At 43.3% G+C, this 20416-nt stretch overlaps 1 protein-coding gene across 2 annotated transcripts; it reads left to right on the forward strand.

The window, feature by feature from the left end:
• Positions 1–12960: 12960 nt before the first annotated feature.
• Positions 12961–20039, forward strand: LOC134957988 (serine-rich adhesin for platelets-like). Of its 2 annotated transcripts, none has more exons than XM_063940278.1 (6): positions 12961–13675; positions 14378–14455; positions 15907–16371; positions 16474–16662; positions 16807–18671; positions 19954–20039. In XM_063940278.1, exons 1-5 carry the CDS (start codon positions 13222–13224, stop codon positions 18660–18662), a joined length of 3042 nt encoding a protein of 1013 aa, XP_063796348.1. In that variant the 5' UTR covers positions 12961–13221; the 3' UTR covers positions 18663–18671; positions 19954–20039. The 2 variants fall into 2 exon arrangements, with proteins under 2 accessions (XP_063796348.1, XP_063796349.1); XM_063940279.1 differs by having other exon boundaries at positions 12967–13675; positions 16825–18671.
• Positions 20040–20416: the final 377 nt, after the last annotated feature.

The raw sequence follows: 20416 nt of genomic DNA on the forward strand, positions 1-20416 counted from the left end.
GCTAGAAAACTGAAAAGACTCAAGCTGGCAAAAGCACCGCAAAGAACTGTGCGTTCTTCGAAATCCCAAATCCACAAGGAGAGTCCAATTGTGTCGGTTGCGATGCCTGACCTTCCCAACACTGGACGTGAAGAGCATGCGCCTTCCACCATTTGCACGCCCCCTGCAAGTGCTGGAAGGAGCACCCGCAGTCCAGTTCCTGATAGTCAGATTGAAGATGTCAGTGTTGAAGTACACCAGGATGAGGAGGATATGGGTGTTGCTGGCGCTGGGGAGGAAATTGACAAGGAGGATTCTGATGGTGAGGTGGTTTGTTTAAGTCAGGCACCCGGGGAGACACCTGTTGTCCGTGGGAGGAATAGGGCCGTTGACATGCCTGGTGAAAATACCAAAAAAATCAGCTCTTCGGTGTGGAAGTATTTCACCAGAAATGCGGACAACATTTGTCAAGCCGTGTGTTGCCTTTGTCAAGCTGTAATAAGTAGGGGTAAGGACGTTAACCACCTCGGAACATCCTCACTTATACGTCACCTGCAGCGCATTCATAATAAGTCAGTGACAAGTTCAAAAACTTTGGGCGACAGCGGAAGCAGTCCACTGACCAGTAAATCCCTTCCTCTTGTAACCAAGCTCACGCAAACCACCCCACCAACTCCCTCAGTGTCAATTTCCTCCTTCCCCAGGAATGCCAATAGTCCTGCAGGCCATGTCACTGGAAATTCTGAAGAGTCTTTTCCTGCCTGGGATTCCTCCGATGCATCCTTGCGTGTAACGCCTACTGCTGCTGGCGCTGCTGTTGTTGCTGCTGGGAGTCGATGGTCATCCCAGAGGGGAAGTCGTAAGCCCACTTTTACTACTTCCACCAAGCAATTGACTGTCCAACAGTCCTTTGCGAGGAAGATGAAATATCACAGCAGTCATCCTGTTGCAAAGCGGATAACTGAGGCCTTGACAACTATGTTGGTGTTAGACGTGCGTCCGGTATCCGCCGTTAGTTCACAGGGAACTAGACAATTTCTTGAGGTAGTGTGCCCCCGTTACCAAATACCATCTAGGTTCCACTTCTCTAGGCAGGCGATACCGAGAATGTACACGGACGTCAGAAAAAGACTCACCAGTGTCCTAAAAAATGCAGTTGTACCCAATGTCCACTTAACCACGGACATGTGGACAAGTGGAGCAGGGCAGGGTCAGGACTATATGACTGTGACAGCCCACTGGGTAGATGTATGGACTCCCACCGCAAGAACAGCAGCGGCGGCACCAGTAGCAGCATCTCGCAAACGCCAACTCTTTCCTAGGCAGGCTACGCTTTGTATCACCGGTTTCCAGAATACGCACACAGCTGAAAACCTCTTACGGCAACTGAGGAAGATCATCGCGGAATGGCTTACCCCAATTGGACTCTCCTGTGGATTTGTGGCATCGGACAACGCCAGCAATATTGTGTGTGCATTAAATATGGGCAAATTCCAGCACGTCCCATGTTTTGCACATACCTTGAATTTGGTGGTGCAGAATTTTTTTAAAAACGACAGGGGCGTGCAAGAGATGCTGTCGGTGGCCAGAAGAATTGCGGGACACTTTCGGCGTACAGGCACCACGTACAGAAGACTGGAGCACCACCAAAAACGCCTGAACCTGCCCTGCCATCATCTGAAGCAAGAAGTGGTAACGAGGTGGAATTCAACCCTCTATATGCTTCAGAGGTTGGAGGAGCAGCAAAAGGCCATTCAAGCCTATACAATTGAGCACGATATAGGAGGTGGAATGTACCTGTCTCAAGCGCAGTGGAGAATGATTTCAACGTTGTGCAAGGTTCTGCAACCTTTTGAACTTGCCACACGTGAAGTCAGTTCAGACACTGCCAGCCTGAGTCAGGTCATTCCCCTCATCAGGCTTTTGCAGAAGAAGCTGGAGGCATTGAAGGAGGAGCTAAAAGGGAGCGATTCCGCTAGGCATGTGGGACTTGTGGATGGAGCCCTTAATTCGCTTAACAAGGATTCACGGGTGGTCAATCTGTTGAAATCAGAGCACTACATTTTGGCCACCGTGCTCGATCCTAGATTTAAAACCTACCTTGGATCTCTCTTTCCGGCAGACACAAGTCTGCTGGGGTTCAAAGACCTGCTGGTGACAAAATTGTCAAGTCAAGCGGAACGCGACCTGTCAACATCTCCTCCTTCACATTCTCCCGCAACTGGGGGTGCGAGGAAAAGGCTCAGAATTCCGAGCCCACCCGCTGGCGGTGATGCAGGGCAGTCTGGAGCGACTGCTGATGCTGACATCTGGTCCGGACTGAAGGACCTGACAACGATTACGGACATGTCGTCTACTGTCACTGCATATGATTCTCTCACCATTGAAAGAATGGTGGAGGATTATATGAGTGACCGCATCCAAGTAGGCACGTCAGACAGTCCGTACTTATACTGGCAGGAAAAAGAGGCAATTTGGAGGCCCTTGCACAAACTGGCTTTATTCTGCCTAAGTTGCCCTCCCACAAGTGTGTACTCCGAAAGAGTGTTTAGTGCCGCCGCTCACCTTGTCAGCAATCGGCGTACGAGGTTACTTCCAGAAAATGTGGAGAAGATGATGTTCATTAAAATGAATTATAATCAATTCCTCCGTGGAGACATTGACCAGCAGCAATTGCCTCCACAAAGTACACAGGGAGCTGAGATGGTGGATTCCAGTGGGGACGAATTGATAATCTGTGAGGAGCGGGATGTACACGGTGATATATCGGAGGATGATGATGAGGTGGACATCTTGCCTCTGTAGAGCCAGTTTGTGCAAGGAGAGATTAATTGCTTCTTTTTCGGTGGGGGTCCAAACCAACCCGTCATTTCAGTCACAGTCGTGTGGCAGACCCTGTCACTGAAATGATGGGTTGGTTAAAGTGTGCATGTCCTGTTTATACAACATAAGGGTGGGTGGGAGGGCCCAAGGACAATTCCATCTTGCACCTCTTTTTTCTTTCATTTTTCTTTGCGTCATGTGCTGTTTGGGGAGTGTTTTTTGGAAGGGCCATCCTGCGTGACACTGCAGTGCCACTCCTAGATGGGCCAGGTGTTTGTGTCGGCCACTAGGGTCGCTTATCTTACTCACACAGCTACCTCATTGCGCCTCTTTTTTTCTTCTTTGCGTCATGTGCTGTTTGGGGAGTGTTTTTTGGAAGGGCCATCCTGCGTGACACTGCAGTGCCACTCCTAGATGGGCCAGGTGTTTGTGTCGGCCACTAGGGTCGCTTAGCTTACTCACACAGCTACCTCATTGCGCCTCTTTTTTTCTTCTTTGCGTCATGTGCTGTTTGGGGAGTGTTTTTTGGAAGGGCCATCCTGCGTGACACTGCAGTGCCACTCCTAGATGGGCCAGGTGTTTGTGTCGGCCACTAGGGTCGCTTAGCTTACTCACACAGCTACCTCATTGCGCCTCTTTTTTTCTTCTTTGCGTCATGTGCTGTTTGGGGAGTGTTTTTTGGAAGGGCCATCCTGCGTGACACTGCAGTGCCACTTTTAGATGGGCCAGGTGTTTGTGTCGGCCACTAGGGTCGCTTATCTTACTCACACAGCTACCTCATTGCGCCTCTTTTTTTCTTCTTTGCGTCATGTGCTGTTTGGGGAGTGTTTTTTGGAAGGGCCATCCTGCGTGACACTGCAGTGCCACTCCTAGATGGGCCAGGTGTTTGTGTCAGCCACTAGGGTCGCTTATCTTACTCACACAGCTACCTCATTGCGCCTCTTTTTTTCTTCTTTGCGTCATGTGCTGTTTGGGGAGTGTTTTTTGGAAGGGCCATCCTGCGTGACACTGCAGTGCCACTCCTAGATGGGCCAGGTGTTTGTGTCGGCCACTAGGGTCGCTTAGCTTACTCACACAGCTACCTCATTGTGCCTCTTTTTTTCTTTGCGTCATGTGCTGTTTGGGGAGTGTTTTTTGGAAGGGCCATCCTGCGTGACACTGCAGTGCCACTCCTAGATGGGCCAGGTGTTTGTGTCGGCCACTAGGGTCGCTTAGCTTAGTCATCCAGCGACCTCGGTGCAAATTTTAGGACTAAAAATAATATTGTGAGGTGTGAGGTATTCAGAATAGACTGAAAATGAGTGGAAATTATGGTTTTTGAGGTTAATAATACTTTGGGATCAAAATGACCCCCAAATTCTATGATTTAAGCTATTTTTTAGGGTTTTTTGAAAAAAACACCCAAATCCAAAACACACCCGAATCCGACAAAAAAAATTCGGTGAGGTTTTGCCAAAACGCGGTCGAACCCAAAACACTGCCGCGGAACCGTACCCAAAACCAAAACACAAAACCCGAAAAATTTCAAGTGCACATCCCTAGTTCTCACCTCTCCCTGTGCTCGTCGCCTTGTGGATGTCTTTATGCTTATGAACTGGCCCAAAGAGTGGGTCTGATTTGGTACGAGAATATCTTAACCTGTGATGTGTTTTTTATTGATGCATTCATGAAATAAAAATTATCTGCACTGTGGGCGCATTCCCTTAAAATTCTTGTTCCATATATATATATATATATATATAAAGTTTGTACTGTTTGCTGCTCTTTGTTCACTCTAGTGTGCTTTGTTCACTTTGCTCAAGTACAATTCCATCTTGCACCACTTTTTATTTCTGCCACTGCTGTGTGGCAAGTTTTCATATACACTATGGCTCTCATTCCGAGTTGTTCGCTCGCTAGCTGCTTTTAGCAGCCGTGCAAACACTAAGCCGCCGCCCTCTGGGAGTGTATCTTAGCTTAGCAGTAGTGCGAACGAAAGGATCGCACAGCGGCTACAAAAAAAATGTGTGCATTTTCTGAGCTGCTCCAGACCTACTCCTAGCTTGCAATCAGTTCAGACTGTTTAGTTCCTGTTTTGACATCACGAACACGCCCTGCGTTCGGCCAGCCACGCCTACGTTTCCCCAGGCATGCCTGCGTTTGTATCTGACATGCCTGCATTTTTCCACACACTCCCCAAAAACGGTCAGTTACCTTCCAGAAACTACTTCGTCTTCTGTGGAAGTACATCGCGCATGCGCATTGCGCCGCAAACACATGCGCAGAAGTGCCGCTTTTTTACCTAAACGCTGCGCTGCGAACAAAAACTGCTAGCGAACAACTCGGAATGACCACCTATGTGCTATAAACTGCCGTTTGTTTGTGCTACTGCACTGTTGCTTAGTAACCAGCCAGCTCGCAGCAGCCTTTGGCCAATATTGGTAAAAACAATATTGTGAGCTGTGAGGTGGTCAAAATTGAGTGAGAACGACTGGAAAATAATGTTATTGAGGTTAATAGTACTCTAGGAACAAAAAAAGACCCAAATTATGTGATTTTAGCTTCTTATGTCAATTTTTTAAAATCCAAATCCAAAACCAGTCACGGCGGTTTGGCAAATCTGAGACAAATCCAAATCCAGCAAAATGGTCCTGTGCATATATCTAGTAATAATATTATTCTAATATTACATTGAGTTTGCTAGCATTGTATGCCTAGATATGTACTGTTATGAGACATACCCCTTAACTCCTGTTAAGGGTATTCAGAATTTAATGAATTATTCCTGTAGTTTAGCTGGTCATTCAAAATTTTGAATCAGTGCTACCATATGGGTCCCTACTGGTCTGCACATGTGCACTGATGTTGCTTGGTCACTGGTAGCTGTATTAGAAGTTGTTGCGTTCCACAGGAGGAGCTAGCTGCAGATATCTGGTTTTGTGTTCCAGCATGAGATGCACAGTTCGGTCGCACCAGTGCCACATTGTTCACATGGTACCCTGAGGTTACCAGCAGGGTGATAAATCTCTGCCTGACCGATTACATGACTAAAGTGTCGAACAGTATAAAGGTTTGTTTTTTTTGTTGCGCTTGGACGTTTGGGACCTTGTGTTAATATTGTTGCTATTGGAAGTGATACCACTACCGGGCAGGCCATGTGGTCCAAATTAGACCATATATAGTTTGGTGCCTTTTTGCACATGGCTCTGATGGTATAAATGGAAAGGCCCGTGAAACAGTGCTGTAATCTCTGCCTGATCTGCTGCACTTGTGCTTTGATGGTGCCCTATTTATAAATGTTCTGACTGAGAAATCAAAATGTTGTCTGTGACTGGTAAGAATTTTGGTCAATAGAAATTTGATAAAGTCCAGTGAGTGCCCTCTCCTCCATGTAATGTATTCAGATGGAAATCACTAAAAACTGCTTCGGCACATTTGTTACACTGTGTACGCACAAAGGCGCTGTTGTGATTGAGATGTATGGTATCAGAGATGTCTTGGAAAAGTGAGCGTGTAACTGTATAGTGATTGGGAGGTGGCAACGGGTCTGGGACGCGGTATCGATGTAGTGTTTGCAGACAGCACTTTGATCGGCAGCGCTAGATAGACAGACTGTTTAGGTCGACATGTACAAGGTAGACTTGGGTTTAAAGTCGATGTCATTTTAGTCGACAAACACATTAGTACGACGTGTAACTAATCGATTCATAAAGTTAGACATACCATTGTGTTCGGCATACGCATCCTAGACGGAACATATATCGACATTGAGAAGTCCGACAATATAAATAGTATGACAACTAAAAGATCGAACGATTATAGCATCGACTTAAATTAAGCTAGACAGTTAATAGGTCGACAGGTAAATGTTAGAAATTTAACATATCGAAATTAACAAAGCTAGACAGATATTAGATCGACAAATAAAAGGTCGACTCTTAGAACATCGACCTAAATTAAGCTAGACAGTTAATAGGTCGACAGGTAAATGTTAGAAATTTAACATATCGAAATTAACAAAGCTAGACAGATATTAGATCGACAAATAAAAGGTCGACTCTTAGAACATCGACTTAAATTAAGCTAGACAGTTAATAGGTCGACAGGTAAATGTTAGAAATTTAACATATCGAAATTAACAAAGGTAGACAGATATTAGATCGACAAATAAAAGGTCGACTCTTAGAACATCGACTTAAATTAAGCTAGACAGTTAATAGGTCGACAGGTAAATGTTAGAAATTTAACATATCGAAATTAACAAAGGTAGACAGATATTAGATCGACAAATAAAAGGTCGACTCTTAGAACATCGACTTAAATTAAGCTAGACAGTTAATAGGTCGACAGGTAAATGTTAGAAATTTAACGTATCGACATTAACAAAGCTATTGAGTGTGTGTGTGTGTGTGTGTGTGTGTGTGTGTGTGTGTGTGTGTGTGTCCTGCACCCCGCGATGACAGGGCGCCCTCATCAAGGCACAGCTGCAAGCCTTCACTGATGAGACGCCCATGGCTAGCCGCTAAACGGGACGCTCCTAGTCCTCCCCCACAAGGCATGGCACTACATGTCCCAGGCTGCCCTCTCACATCCCTGACAGCCCCAAGGTCTTCAAGCTATCCCTGCCTGGCAGCATGGGTTGGACAAGTAGTGAGTGTGTGGGAGTGAGTGTGTGGGAGTGAGTGTGTGTGTGTGTGTGTGTGTGTGTGTGTGTGTGTGTGTCCTGCACCCCGCGATGACAGGGCGCCCTCATCAAGGCACAGCTGCAAGCCTTCACTGATGAGACGCCCATGGCTAGCCGCTAAACGGGACGCTCCTAGTCCTCCCCCACAAGGCATGGCACTACATGTCCCAGGCTGCCCTCTCACATCCCTGACAGCCCCAAGGTCTTCAAGCTATCCCTGCCTGGCAGCATGGGTTGGACAAGTAGTGAGTGTGTGGGAGTGAGTGTGTGGGAGTGAGTGTGTGTGTGTGTGTGTGTGTGTGTGTGTGTGTGTCCTGCACCCCGCGATGACAGGGCGCCCTCATCAAGGCACAGCTGCAAGCCTTCACTGATGAGACGCCCATGGCTAGCCGCTAAACGGGACGCTCCTAGTCCTCCCCCACAAGGCATGGCACTACATGTCCCAGGCTGCCCTCTCACATCCCTGACAGCCCCAAGGTCTTCAAGCTATCCCTGCCTGGCAGCATGGGTTGGACAAGTAGTGAGTGTGTGGGAGTGAGTGTGTGGGAGTGAGTGTGTGTGTGTGTGTGTGTGTGTGTGTGTGTGTGTGTCCTGCACCCCGCGATGACAGGGCGCCCTCATCAAGGCACAGCTGCAAGCCTTCACTGATGAGACGCCCATGGCTAGCCGCTAAACGGGACGCTCCTAGTCCTCCCCCACAAGGCATGGCACTACATGTCCCAGGCTGCCCTCTCACATCCCTGACAGCCCCAAGGTCTTCAAGCTATCCCTGCCTGGCAGCATGGGTTGGACAAGTAGTGAGTGTGTGGGAGTGAGTGTGTGGGAGTGAGTGTGTGTGTGTGTGTGTGTGTGTGTGTGTGTGTGTGTCCTGCACCCCGCGATGACAGGGCGCCCTCATCAAGGCACAGCTGCAAGCCTTCACTGATGAGACGCCCATGGCTAGCCGCTAAACGGGACGCTCCTAGTCCTCCCCCACAAGGCATGGCACTACATGTCCCAGGCTGCCCTCTCACATCCCTGACAGCCCCAAGGTCTTCAAGCTATCCCTGCCTGGCAGCATGGGTTGGACAAGTAGTGAGTGTGTGGGAGTGAGTGTGTGGGAGTGAGTGTGTGTGTGTGTGTGTGTGTGTGTGTGTGTGTGTGTCCTGCACCCCGCGATGACAGGGCGCCCTCATCAAGGCACAGCTGCAAGCCTTCACTGATGAGACGCCCATGGCTAGCCGCTAAACGGGACGCTCCTAGTCCTCCCCCACAAGGCATGGCACTACATGTCCCAGGCTGCCCTCTCACATCCCTGACAGCCCCAAGGTCTTCAAGCTATCCCTGCCTGGCAGCATGGGTTGGACAAGTAGTGAGTGTGTGGGAGTGAGTGTGTGGGAGTGAGTGTGTGTGTGTGTGTGTGTGTGTGTGTGTGTGTGTCCTGCACCCCGCGATGACAGGGCGCCCTCATCAAGGCACAGCTGCAAGCCTTCACTGATGAGACGCCCATGGCTAGCCGCTAAACGGGACGCTCCTAGTCCTCCCCCACAAGGCATGGCACTACATGTCCCAGGCTGCCCTCTCACATCCCTGACAGCCCCAAGGTCTTCAAGCTATCCCTGCCTGGCAGCATGGGTTGGACAAGTAGTGAGTGTGTGGGAGTGAGTGTGTGGGAGTGAGTGTGTGTGTGTGTGTGTGTGTGTGTGTGTGTGTGTCCTGCACCCCGCGATGACAGGGCGCCCTCATCAAGGCACAGCTGCAAGCCTTCACTGATGAGACGCCCATGGCTAGCCGCTAAACGGGACGCTCCTAGTCCTCCCCCACAAGGCATGGCACTACATGTCCCAGGCTGCCCTCTCACATCCCTGACAGCCCCAAGGTCTTCAAGCTATCCCTGCCTGGCAGCATGGGTTGGACAAGTAGTGAGTGTGTGGGAGTGAGTGTGTGGGAGTGAGTGTGTGTGTGTGTGTGTGTGTGTGTGTCCTGCACCCCGCGATGACAGGGCGCCCTCATCAAGGCACAGCTGCAAGCCTTCACTGATGAGACGCCCATGGCTAGCCGCTAAACGGGACGCTCCTAGTCCTCCCCCACAAGGCATGGCACTACATGTCCCAGGCTGCCCTCTCACATCCCTGACAGCCCCAAGGTCTTCAAGCTATCCCTGCCTGGCAGCATGGGTTGGACAAGTAGTGAGTGTGTGGGAGTGAGTGTGTGGGAGTGAGTGTGTGTGTGTGTGTGTGTGTGTGTGTGTGTGTGTGTGTGTGTCCTGCACCCCGCGATGACAGGGCGCCCTCATCAAGGCACAGCTGCAAGCCTTCACTGATGAGACGCCCATGGCTAGCCGCTAAACGGGACGCTCCTAGTCCTCCCCCACAAGGCATGGCACTACATGTCCCAGGCTGCCCTCTCACATCCCTGACAGCCCCAAGGTCTTCAAGCTATCCCTGCCTGGCAGCATGGGTTGGACAAGTAGTGAGTGTGTGGGAGTGAGTGTGTGGGAGTGAGTGTGTGTGTGTGTGTGTGTGTGTGTGTCCTGCACCCCGCGATGACAGGGCGCCCTCATCAAGGCACAGCTGCAAGCCTTCACTGATGAGACGCCCATGGCTAGCCGCTAAACGGGACGCTCCTAGTCCTCCCCCACAAGGCATGGCACTACATGTCCCAGGCTGCCCTCTCACATCCCTGACAGCCCCAAGGTCTTCAAGCTATCCCTGCCTGGCAGCATGGGTTGGACAAGTAGTGAGTGTGTGGGAGTGAGTGTGTGGGAGTGAGTGTGTGGGAGTGAGTGTGTGTGTCTGTCTGTCTGTGTGTGTGTGTGTGTGTGTGTGTGTGTATGTGTGTGTGTGTGTGTGTGTGTGTCTCTTGACAGCCATTCATGACAGCCCTTGTCACCCTGGCATTCATGAGACCTTGCTGGATGCTTTATGTTAAGCTAACACTAGTCCTTAAACTTTTCAAAAGGATTATATTTCCCCCCCCAAAAAAAAATAACTCATGCCAATAATTAAAAAGTCCAACGCCCTACCCCCTCAAACCAAACCCATTATTCAGCTTCCGATATCCAATTGGTTGGATATGATATATGTCAGATGATGCATTATCTTACCACACAGCTGAACCAATGAGAAACTTAGAATATTAGGCAGTAGGATGGTTTGTTTCACATTGATTATAAAAGCCAAGATCGACCCTTGCTTAGGCGCCATTTTGAGAACAGCGCTCATGAGTGTCAGCGTAAGTAATCTGTATTTACCCACTGCGCCAGAGACCACTAAACCGGGTATGCTGTATTCTATTGATTTTTTACAATAAGATAATTGTATTTCCTGTTAAGGTAAATTTCAAACTTTCATCTAATTCTATTCTTCACAGTTAGAAGAAAATATAGGTCGTTTCAGACAAATACAAAACACACACACTCTTTATAAATGTTTCCTCCTCAAGATCTACATAATACCGAGTTCACTATCACTAGCTGCTTGGTTTTTTTAGATTAACTCCTTCTGACAGTCAAATGCAGCAATCTACATTAATGTGTTACATCCATCTTAAAGATACCCTCTGCTAACCATACCACACCTCGGCCCTGCATCCATTACAACCAATCGTACTACAGTTACTGGAACAGTTTTATCTGGCTTTGTAAACTTATCTGGTTTTGTGATAACATAGCTGTGTTTTATTGCCGTTTTGCAGTCAGAGTGACTGACAGTACGTTCCCAATTACAAAATGGCGCCGATTAAACTCCATGCTTGGCTGCCTGTTCATCATGCTAAAGACATCTAGCATCACTGCACAGATACACAGCTATGTCACCCAACCCTTATCACATTGCAGAGCCCTGCAGGGTGTGGCAACTGTGTCTTGGATGTGAGGAAGGATTATTGTCACAACATACATTTGTGCTATCCCACATAGATAAATACACTAGGGATGACTATCGTTCATCTATGAATCAAATTAATTCAAGGTTTATGACCGATGTAGAATACTTTTCCCAGCGATGGTGGAGAACCTATGTTTTCTGTACATCACTATCTCAGCCTAAACCAATATTTATGTATGTTCTAAAAATATATATATATATATATATATATATATATATATTTTTTTTTTATAACGATCGTAGTTTAGACCACAGCACCCGTGACTCACCACCCCTGATCTTTGATTGGTCAGCGGGTCTTTCATGGAAGCTAGGATGGCCATCTATGACTGAAACCATATATGGTCTCCCATAGCACAGTTAGGGGTCTATTCATGTAGCATTGAAAAGACCTTTTTTTGGCGGTAAACAGGGCTTTTCTCTGCCTACTGCAATTCACAGAGCGGGTTAACGTGTAGAAGTCTCTGACTTCTCCAGCGTTACCCCCGCTCTGTGCCTGAATCGCATCACCATACCTTTGAATGGTGAGTGCGATTCATGAAGGTGTGGAAAGCTCTGCTTTCCGCTTCTCCATGGAGTCCAGGTTCGCCATCTCAGGACGCCGTAACCTGAACTGTAGTGCGGAGACATCAGGGAAGCTCAATGCTTCCCCGATCACTGCTCTGCACCTCGCGCTGGCTCTGCCCCCCGACCTCACAGCAACTACTGCGGGCTGACGGGAGGTAAACACCCTGCGCATGCGCAAAGTGACCCTCCGCTGTACCCCGCGCATCGCTGGGAAGGACCGCTGGAGCAGACCTCACCGCAATAGCCCTAGACACCGCAGCGCATCGTCTTAAGGGTAAGTATACATTAATTGCTACTTATCACAGCTATACATCGCATCAAAGCAATGCGATGTGTAGTGATAAGTATCAATTATGTTTTCGTTTTCTGTATGAATAGACCCTTTAGTGACCATATTTGTCCACTCACACTTTTCACATCGCAGCTGAACACACCCATGGCCATCCCACTTAAAACACTGTTACTTGAGAAATAGTTATGCTGCTGATATTGATTTGGTATTGCCATGAGCGGTTATTTGTGCATTCAAGCAGTGCATACGCCCAGTGCGCTGCGTCCTGTGTCCGCAGTCACCGCCGCCTGCCCGCTCCCCGTCTGCAGCAGACGCCGTGGACTGTGTGGGCGTCCGCTGTAGCCGTCTCCAGTGACAGATACTAGAGGTCATTACTGACCTCTAGTGTCTGTACGTCGCTGCTATGGCAGAGATCTCATGACGTCTCTCCCATAGTGATCTATTCATGAAGCATTGAAAAGTGTGTTAAAGTGAGCCAGTGGAGAAGTTGTCCATGGCAACCAATCCGCTGATATGTATAATGTATAATGTAAAATATTTCATAAAAGAAAAAAAATATGAAAAAAAAAAATCTCAAACACGTTGTGATTCATTGTGATTCACAATGAAGGCAGGAAAGTGATCGTACCCTTATATTTGGTGTGAGCCGCAGGTGTTGAGAAAGCAGTAGGCTCCAGAGTTTAGAATCACAAATGTTACCCAAAGCATGCAGAGATTGTCCGTCTTGATTATGGAATAAGGCACAGCATGGCAAACCAACGCGTTTCTGGACTATGCTGTCCCTTTTTCAAGGTCTATATCAGGTTTGAATAATTTTAACATTGATGGGGAGAAACAGATGGTTTACTACCATCGATGGATGTTTCAAGGCTAGTGAATTATTTGGCATCTAAGTATCAGTGCATGGCTCCAGATAAATTGAAAACATAATTCTTAATTAATAAATGATTAATAGAAAAAAATTATAGAACATATATATAGAATTATTTAGTAAATCTTTGTCTTTATTTAGATTGTCTTAGTTTTAAAAAATGGCAGAGGGTGGTAGCAGAAAACGAACCTCACTTACTCAAGATGAAGCTGAAACATCTCACAGTCAGAAGAGTCACAGTGATGCTTCTCATGATGAATATGAATCTCCTGATGAAGGAAGCATCCACAGGGCCCCAAAGTTCACAGATGATGAAACAGACACCCTCATTGACCAAGTTATTCATCATACATGTCAGCTATTTGGTCCCGAAGCTTTTAATGTACACCAGAAATTTAAAAATAATACTTGGGAAGAAATAGCAAAATCTGTGTCTACAGCTCGAGATATACATCGAACTCCTGAAAGCTGCAAAAAGAGACTACGTGACTGTAAGAGGAAGACAAATCATAAAATAAAGTGTAGAAGAAAACTCCAAAAGGTTTGGGAGAAAAAACTAGAAGAGCACTTTAGAATGGTACAAGATGACGAGAGGCCACCCACTGGTTCCCAGGGTAACTATTTTACAAACTATAAATATGTATATAACTATATCTAGATAGATAGATAGATAGATAGATAGATAGATAGATATATTAGCGTATTGTCCATGAAAAATATCAATCCACCAGATGTGTGTGTGTCTATATCTATATACACACAAACATAGGTGGAGTATGCCATAGCCCAATATCAATCAATAAAATAAAAAATGTTTACACATATATTTTAATGGGAGAGTAAGATAGTGAAAAATTTGTTTTATGATGGCAAATGTGAAAATAATTATTTTAATACACAACATTATAAAGAAAATTACATAAATTGACCTTCAGGCTGTTTGTATAATGTGTATATGAAACAAATTAATTGTGTAAATATACACACACTTTGTTTAATGCACAAAGTATGTTAAAAAATTGTATAAAATGACCTTACGGGTTTGTGTATAATGTGTATATTAAACATAAATGCACTCTGTGCTTCAATTTGGACACCATCGCCATGCGATCTCATTATGATATGCAGTTAGTACAAATACTTTCAAATTGTATATCCAAATTAGTACCTGAACCCATCATTTAGGATAAGGTTTACTCAATGTGTGTGTGTGTGTGTGTGTGTGTGTGTGTGTGTGTGTGTGTGTGTGTGTGTGTGTGATATTAAAATGTTTAGTAACTGTAATATTTTTATTTTATTTTTTATATTTGCTAAAGAACTTAAGGTTGCTCAAGAAAAAAATCAAAAGAAAACACATAAGAAAAAGCAGAAGAATTTGGAAGAGCAACAGTCTGGTAAAAAATTTAAAACAAAAGTAAAAACGTTACAACTAAACAGTAAATAATGTTTGCAATATTGTATGATGTTATATCGTGAGTTATATAATAAATAGTTTATGTAAGATATTTCAAAATATAGTGCATATGAAAACATATACTGTTAATTTCTTTGTTCTATTGAGCCAAAATAAATACTTTGGTCATAATTAAAAATCAATGTAATTTTTTTTTTTAAATACATATATAATTATTAGCTGAAAAAAATAGTTAATTGCTAAGTAAATGCTAGTATAATCAAAATAAATTAATTAAATTAAAATCTCTTACTTATGTCTCTCGTTTTATCAACGAGATATACCAAAAGTTAACTGATTACTTTGTAATTGATTATCAATAATTACACTTATAAAGGACATTCTACGAACGCTGCTGCCGCCAATGGGTAAAATTGCAGGCGCAAAGGAGAATTATGCCATTCTTTGTCAGCCCAATCCTGCTGCTGATGCTACTCTTCTAAATGCTGTAAATGTGTGGACTACAGGCAACCCTCACTATGTTATATATGTAAGATATCCGAACTTAATTTTTTCATGTAGGAGGTCATTAGGTAGATAAACATTGATTGGGCTACTAAAAGTCAACATTTATTATGTAGACATGGTCATTAGATTGACATGAGAAATAAGTAGACCTGAGTCCAACCTTCTTAATTTAATTAGTTATTTTTCTTCCTATTTAAGGATCAACTTGGACAACAATTGGGAATGGGAACCTGCAAATAATACAGCGGTAGCTGAGCTAGGCACCTTACACAACACATCACTTAACGAGGAATGTGAGAACAAAAACAGAATTAAAAACCCATGTTGAAATTTTTTACTATATAACTAAGTACCGACAACCCTTCTCCATACACTTATGTCTTGTCACTATTCATCCACGCAAGGCCGACCAGTAATGATTTTTAACTGTCACCCCCTTACCGGCCACACAGATAAGTGTTAGAGCTTTGTATTAGACTCACCTTTTTTTTTTACAGATTTTTAGTCAAATATTTCCACAGTGTGTTGTAAATTGCTACCTACTTTCCTGAGTTAGCGTTGAACCTAAAAACATACACACATGCTATCTAGCATCTTATTCTAATTTTATAAACATGCCCTCCTACTGTAAAATAATATTGTGCTAGCTATAATGTTTTACCCTATGTTGTAGAAATAAATCAAAAATTGGATTAGAAGCTATATTATTGAGCCAAAAAGGCTTTTTTTCTGTTGTAATAAAATAATAATAATAAATATAATAAAATATTATATGTATTAAAAAATATTAGTAAAAAAATATAAGTAAATACATTTTTGAGGTATGCTTTACACAGTTTTATAATGCTAGAAATATTGTAATGTCTATCAAATATTATGTATTTATATGTATGCAATGTTAAATATACCTATTATTTATTTCAGGTTCCTTTACAACAATTTCAAGGAAAGTTTCTTTTTCTGAAACAAAAACAGTTATGACAGACAATTTTCCTCCAACTGCGGATGAACCATCAGTGATGCCACATATTTTAACATTGGACAATCCTTCCATGGTGGACGAACCATCAATGCTGCATCATGATGCAACAGCGGACCATGCTACCATGTTGGACCAACCATCAATGCTGCAACATACTTCGACAGTGGATGATACTTCCTTTGTGGCCGAACCATCAATGCTGAAACATTCGGCAAGAGTGGATGATCATTCCACGGCGGACCAAACATCAATGATGCAAGAATATTCTTCTGTGGTTCAAAGTTCCACTACGGTAGAGACTTCCACGGTAAATGAAACATCCATGAGGCAAGAACAATCAACAATGGATGATCCTTTCATGGAGGAAGAAAATTCAACCATGCTAAACCCTTTAATGTTAGATAAAGGTATTTATTTTGATCAATATAATTAAAATGTACTATCATTGATATTCAATATGGTTAAAAACTATGTTTAAGATTAATGGTATTTATCTATTATGTTTTAAGCCATAGAAAGCAACATGGTGACTGCCACACAGACACAGGATAACATTAATGAGGAGCCTGTATTGCACAGCCAGAAAAGTAATATTGATACAGAAGATACCAACCAGGTGGAATTGAATGCAGAGACTGCACATTCTAGTGTAATTGACCATGGTCTTCAAGACCAATTCCTGGACTCTACAAATCAAGGTAAATTTTTTTAATGTATAAAACATAGATTTTAATGAGATCCACTATCATTAATAGATACTGGTTTTTTTATAACTTGATTTTTTGGTTCTTCTAACTATACTTAATAAATTGTCTGTAAATTGATGTATTAACTGTACCTAGAACTTTTTATACACACAGAATGTGACGTTAGCAGATCACAAACCATTAGCCAACAGGATTCTTTAAAGGAAACCATGCAGCTAATTGAGAGGAATAGAAATGAAGAAATGAAAAAAATTGAACATCAAATAAATCAGCTGAATAATAATATACAGATTCTCAACACAACACAAAGACAACAGAATCAAGCACTTGTCACTCTTGCAAATTTTTACGATCATCTTGTTTCATCACAGAATGTGGCAGCAATCAACTACCAACAGATGCAGCACAGTATAAATCAAATGCTAGCATGGCAGTATGAGACTATTACCATCACACGCATGATTTCCACTTTCATGCAACTGTTGACAGAAGAAAGACAAAGAATGTCCAGATCAGATAATCCTTCTTGTATATCCAATGCTACAGCAGGAACCTTTGTATCCAGCTGTACACGTGGAGACTATGTAACAAGCTCTACACACAGAGAGTATGCAACGAGCGCTGCACCTGGAACCTATCTATACACCACTTTACCAGGAGAATCTGTATCCACCCCTGCAGCAGGAACAGATGTATCCACCACTTTACCAGGACCCTATGTATCCACCACTGCAACAGTAACCTATGTATCCACCACTTTACCAGTATACTCTGTATCCACTGCTGCAGCAAGTACCAATGTTTCCACCACTTTAACAGGACCATATGCATCCTACACTTTACCAGGACCCTATGTATCCACCACTGCAGCAGGACCCTATCTATCCACTACTTTAACAGGACCCTATGTATCCTCGACATTATCAGAACCCTATGTATCCATCCCTGCACCAAGACCCTATGTATCCACTACTTTAACAGGACCCTATGTATCCTCGACATTATCAGGACCCTATGTATCCATACGTGAAACAGGACCCTGTGTATCCTCCACTTTTGCAGGACCCTATGCATCCATCCCTGCACCAAGACCCTATGTATCCACCACTGCAACAGAACCCTATGTATGCACGACTGTAACAGGACACTATGTATCCTCAACTTTAGCAGAACCCTATGTATCCATCCCTGCATCAAGACCCTATGTATCCACTACTTTTACAGGACCCTATGTATCCTCCACTTCAGCAGGACCCTATGTATCCACCACTGCAACAGAACCCTCTGTATCCACGACTATAACAGGACACTATGTATCCTCAATTTTAGCAGAACCCTATGTATCCATCCCTGCATCAAGACCCTATGTATCCACTACTTTTACAGGACCCTATGTATCCTCCACTTCAGCAGGACCCTATGTATCCACCACTGCAACAGAACCCTCTGTATCCACGACTGTAACAGGACACTATGTATCCTCAATTTTAGCAGAACCCTATGTATCCATCCCTGCATCAAGACCCTATGTATCCACTACTTTTACAGGACCCTATGTATCCTCCACTTTATCAGGACCCTATGTATACAACAACTTACATGGAGACTATGTATCCACTGCTTATAGAGGCCTCAATGTATCCACCACTGCACCAGGGCCCTATTTATTGAAGCCAAAACCAGGACACTCAGAATCCACTACTGGACAAATTGCCTCAGAATCCACCGCTGACTCAGGACCCTCAGAATCCACCGCTGCAACAGGAAAGTATAAATCCACCGCTGCACCTGTACCCTCTGAATACAGCCCTGAAAACACAAATTTGAGAAGCATAGCTGTAGCATCAGAAGTGCATTCAAGATTGCAATTGGCTTATCGACCTAGCTCAAGCTATGATGAGAATATGGATCTTCGAGTCAGATTAGAGCGTGCAAATATTCAAATTCAACATTGGAAGAGACAGGAAGCTAACGATGAGGATGAAGCTTAAATATTAAAGGTAATTAATAAATGTATATAGATTGCATTATCAGATAACTAAATATGGTGAGACATATGTGCTATGCTTTTTTTGAAAAACGTAACATAAAAAATGTGTTTCCTCAAGATAACAAATGTGCCCTACTCAACGATCATCATCCTGCACTTAAAAAATCCTACATATAACACTAACATTTATTATTTTTAATTAGTTTTAGCCATAGGCTTCTTATTCAAATTGTGAGTTTGAATCACCAAACTCAATAGGAAACTAAGTTAATCCTACATTGATTTTCTATTGTAATTTTGTGTATGGTTTGTAAATTTTTCAAAAAAAAAACATCATTTGATTTACTTTGGATACAGTCTTAGCAGAGTGTTATAGGCTACAAGTTTAGACATCACAAGAGTGGAGTATAAGCAAAATGCTGGCATGTAGCATACAAATATCTTTGTTTTATGTAGAGGACCAGAGCTCTGGAAACACACATGTAGACAAAGTTGCCTGAAATATAAAAGGAAAACAAATAAAAAAAGAGTAAAGACATAAGGAAGAAGAGTGTTAAACAGGATATAATAAACTTTTAAATATATGTAGATATTTTCAAGTTATTTGGACAGAAATCTGTCCCTGAAGAAGGGGATTTTTAACAAAACATGTAGGCAATAAAGGGACACTTTTTGCATCATTGAATACGGCAGTGTGAGTGCAGCCGATTACCTTTCATCTACATAGTCATCTTATGCCAAGCTGACGAGGAGGTCACTGCAGCATATTGTATTTATTGTTTGGAGCACAGTACAAACTGACACTATATATATATATATATATATATATATATATATATATATATATATACATACATCAAACATCGGCACCGCAGACTAATAAATTAAACTCAGACATACGGCATTGCTTTGTCCAAGAAATGCATTCTTTCAGAATGTATTTTATTAGTCAGTAGTGCTTCCATTGAATGGTGATTTTTGCAATATTTTGGGGTTGTTTGGACATGATAATTTTGTCTGTGCCGTGAAACATAATTTATGATGGAACCCATTACTATAGTGCTTGTATATCTTTAACTTAACCATTGCTAATACAAATGATGGAAAAATCTTCGGTGCACTACTGATCTAGAGTCACAATGAGAAATATATATTGTAATATTTTATTATAATTAGGGTTGTTACCTTTAAACCTTGCATTTCTTTTAAAATGAAGACTACAGTTAAAGATAAGGTGGACAAAAGTATGGAAATTAACTTTCAAGAACTTACCTGTTTTACTTCATTTTTAGATATGTCACAAACGGTCTTGCGAGCCAGGGTGAAGGAACTGAAGACAGAGGGATACAGAGTCATCCATGTGTCCTGTTTGAAAAGACAAATCGATAATAGGAATATACTTTCTGAGATACTTCAAGTCGTGCATTCCTGAAAATGTTCTAAATTTATTTTGTTTTGTTTTGGTTTGTTCATGTTGGTGGGGTTCACATACTAATATGTTCAAGATAAAAATAGAGAAAATATATGTACAGACACATATTCCATATTACAGTGATTGTTCATGCATATATATATAATTTATATTCTAATAATATCCCAAAAAAATTATTGCAAGTTTTGTATTGTTAATAATTTGCATTTGCTTAACAATGCATTTATATATTCAAAAAATATATACAAAAGATTTGCGCTCTAAAATACACACACTATATGTAGTTGGATTCAGGCGGCTGCTCACCAGTTGTGGGCGGGCTG

This window comes from Pseudophryne corroboree, chromosome 9 (assembly GCF_028390025.1).
Source record: "Pseudophryne corroboree isolate aPseCor3 chromosome 9, aPseCor3.hap2, whole genome shotgun sequence".
Lineage (NCBI taxonomy): Eukaryota > Metazoa > Chordata > Amphibia > Anura > Myobatrachidae > Pseudophryne > Pseudophryne corroboree.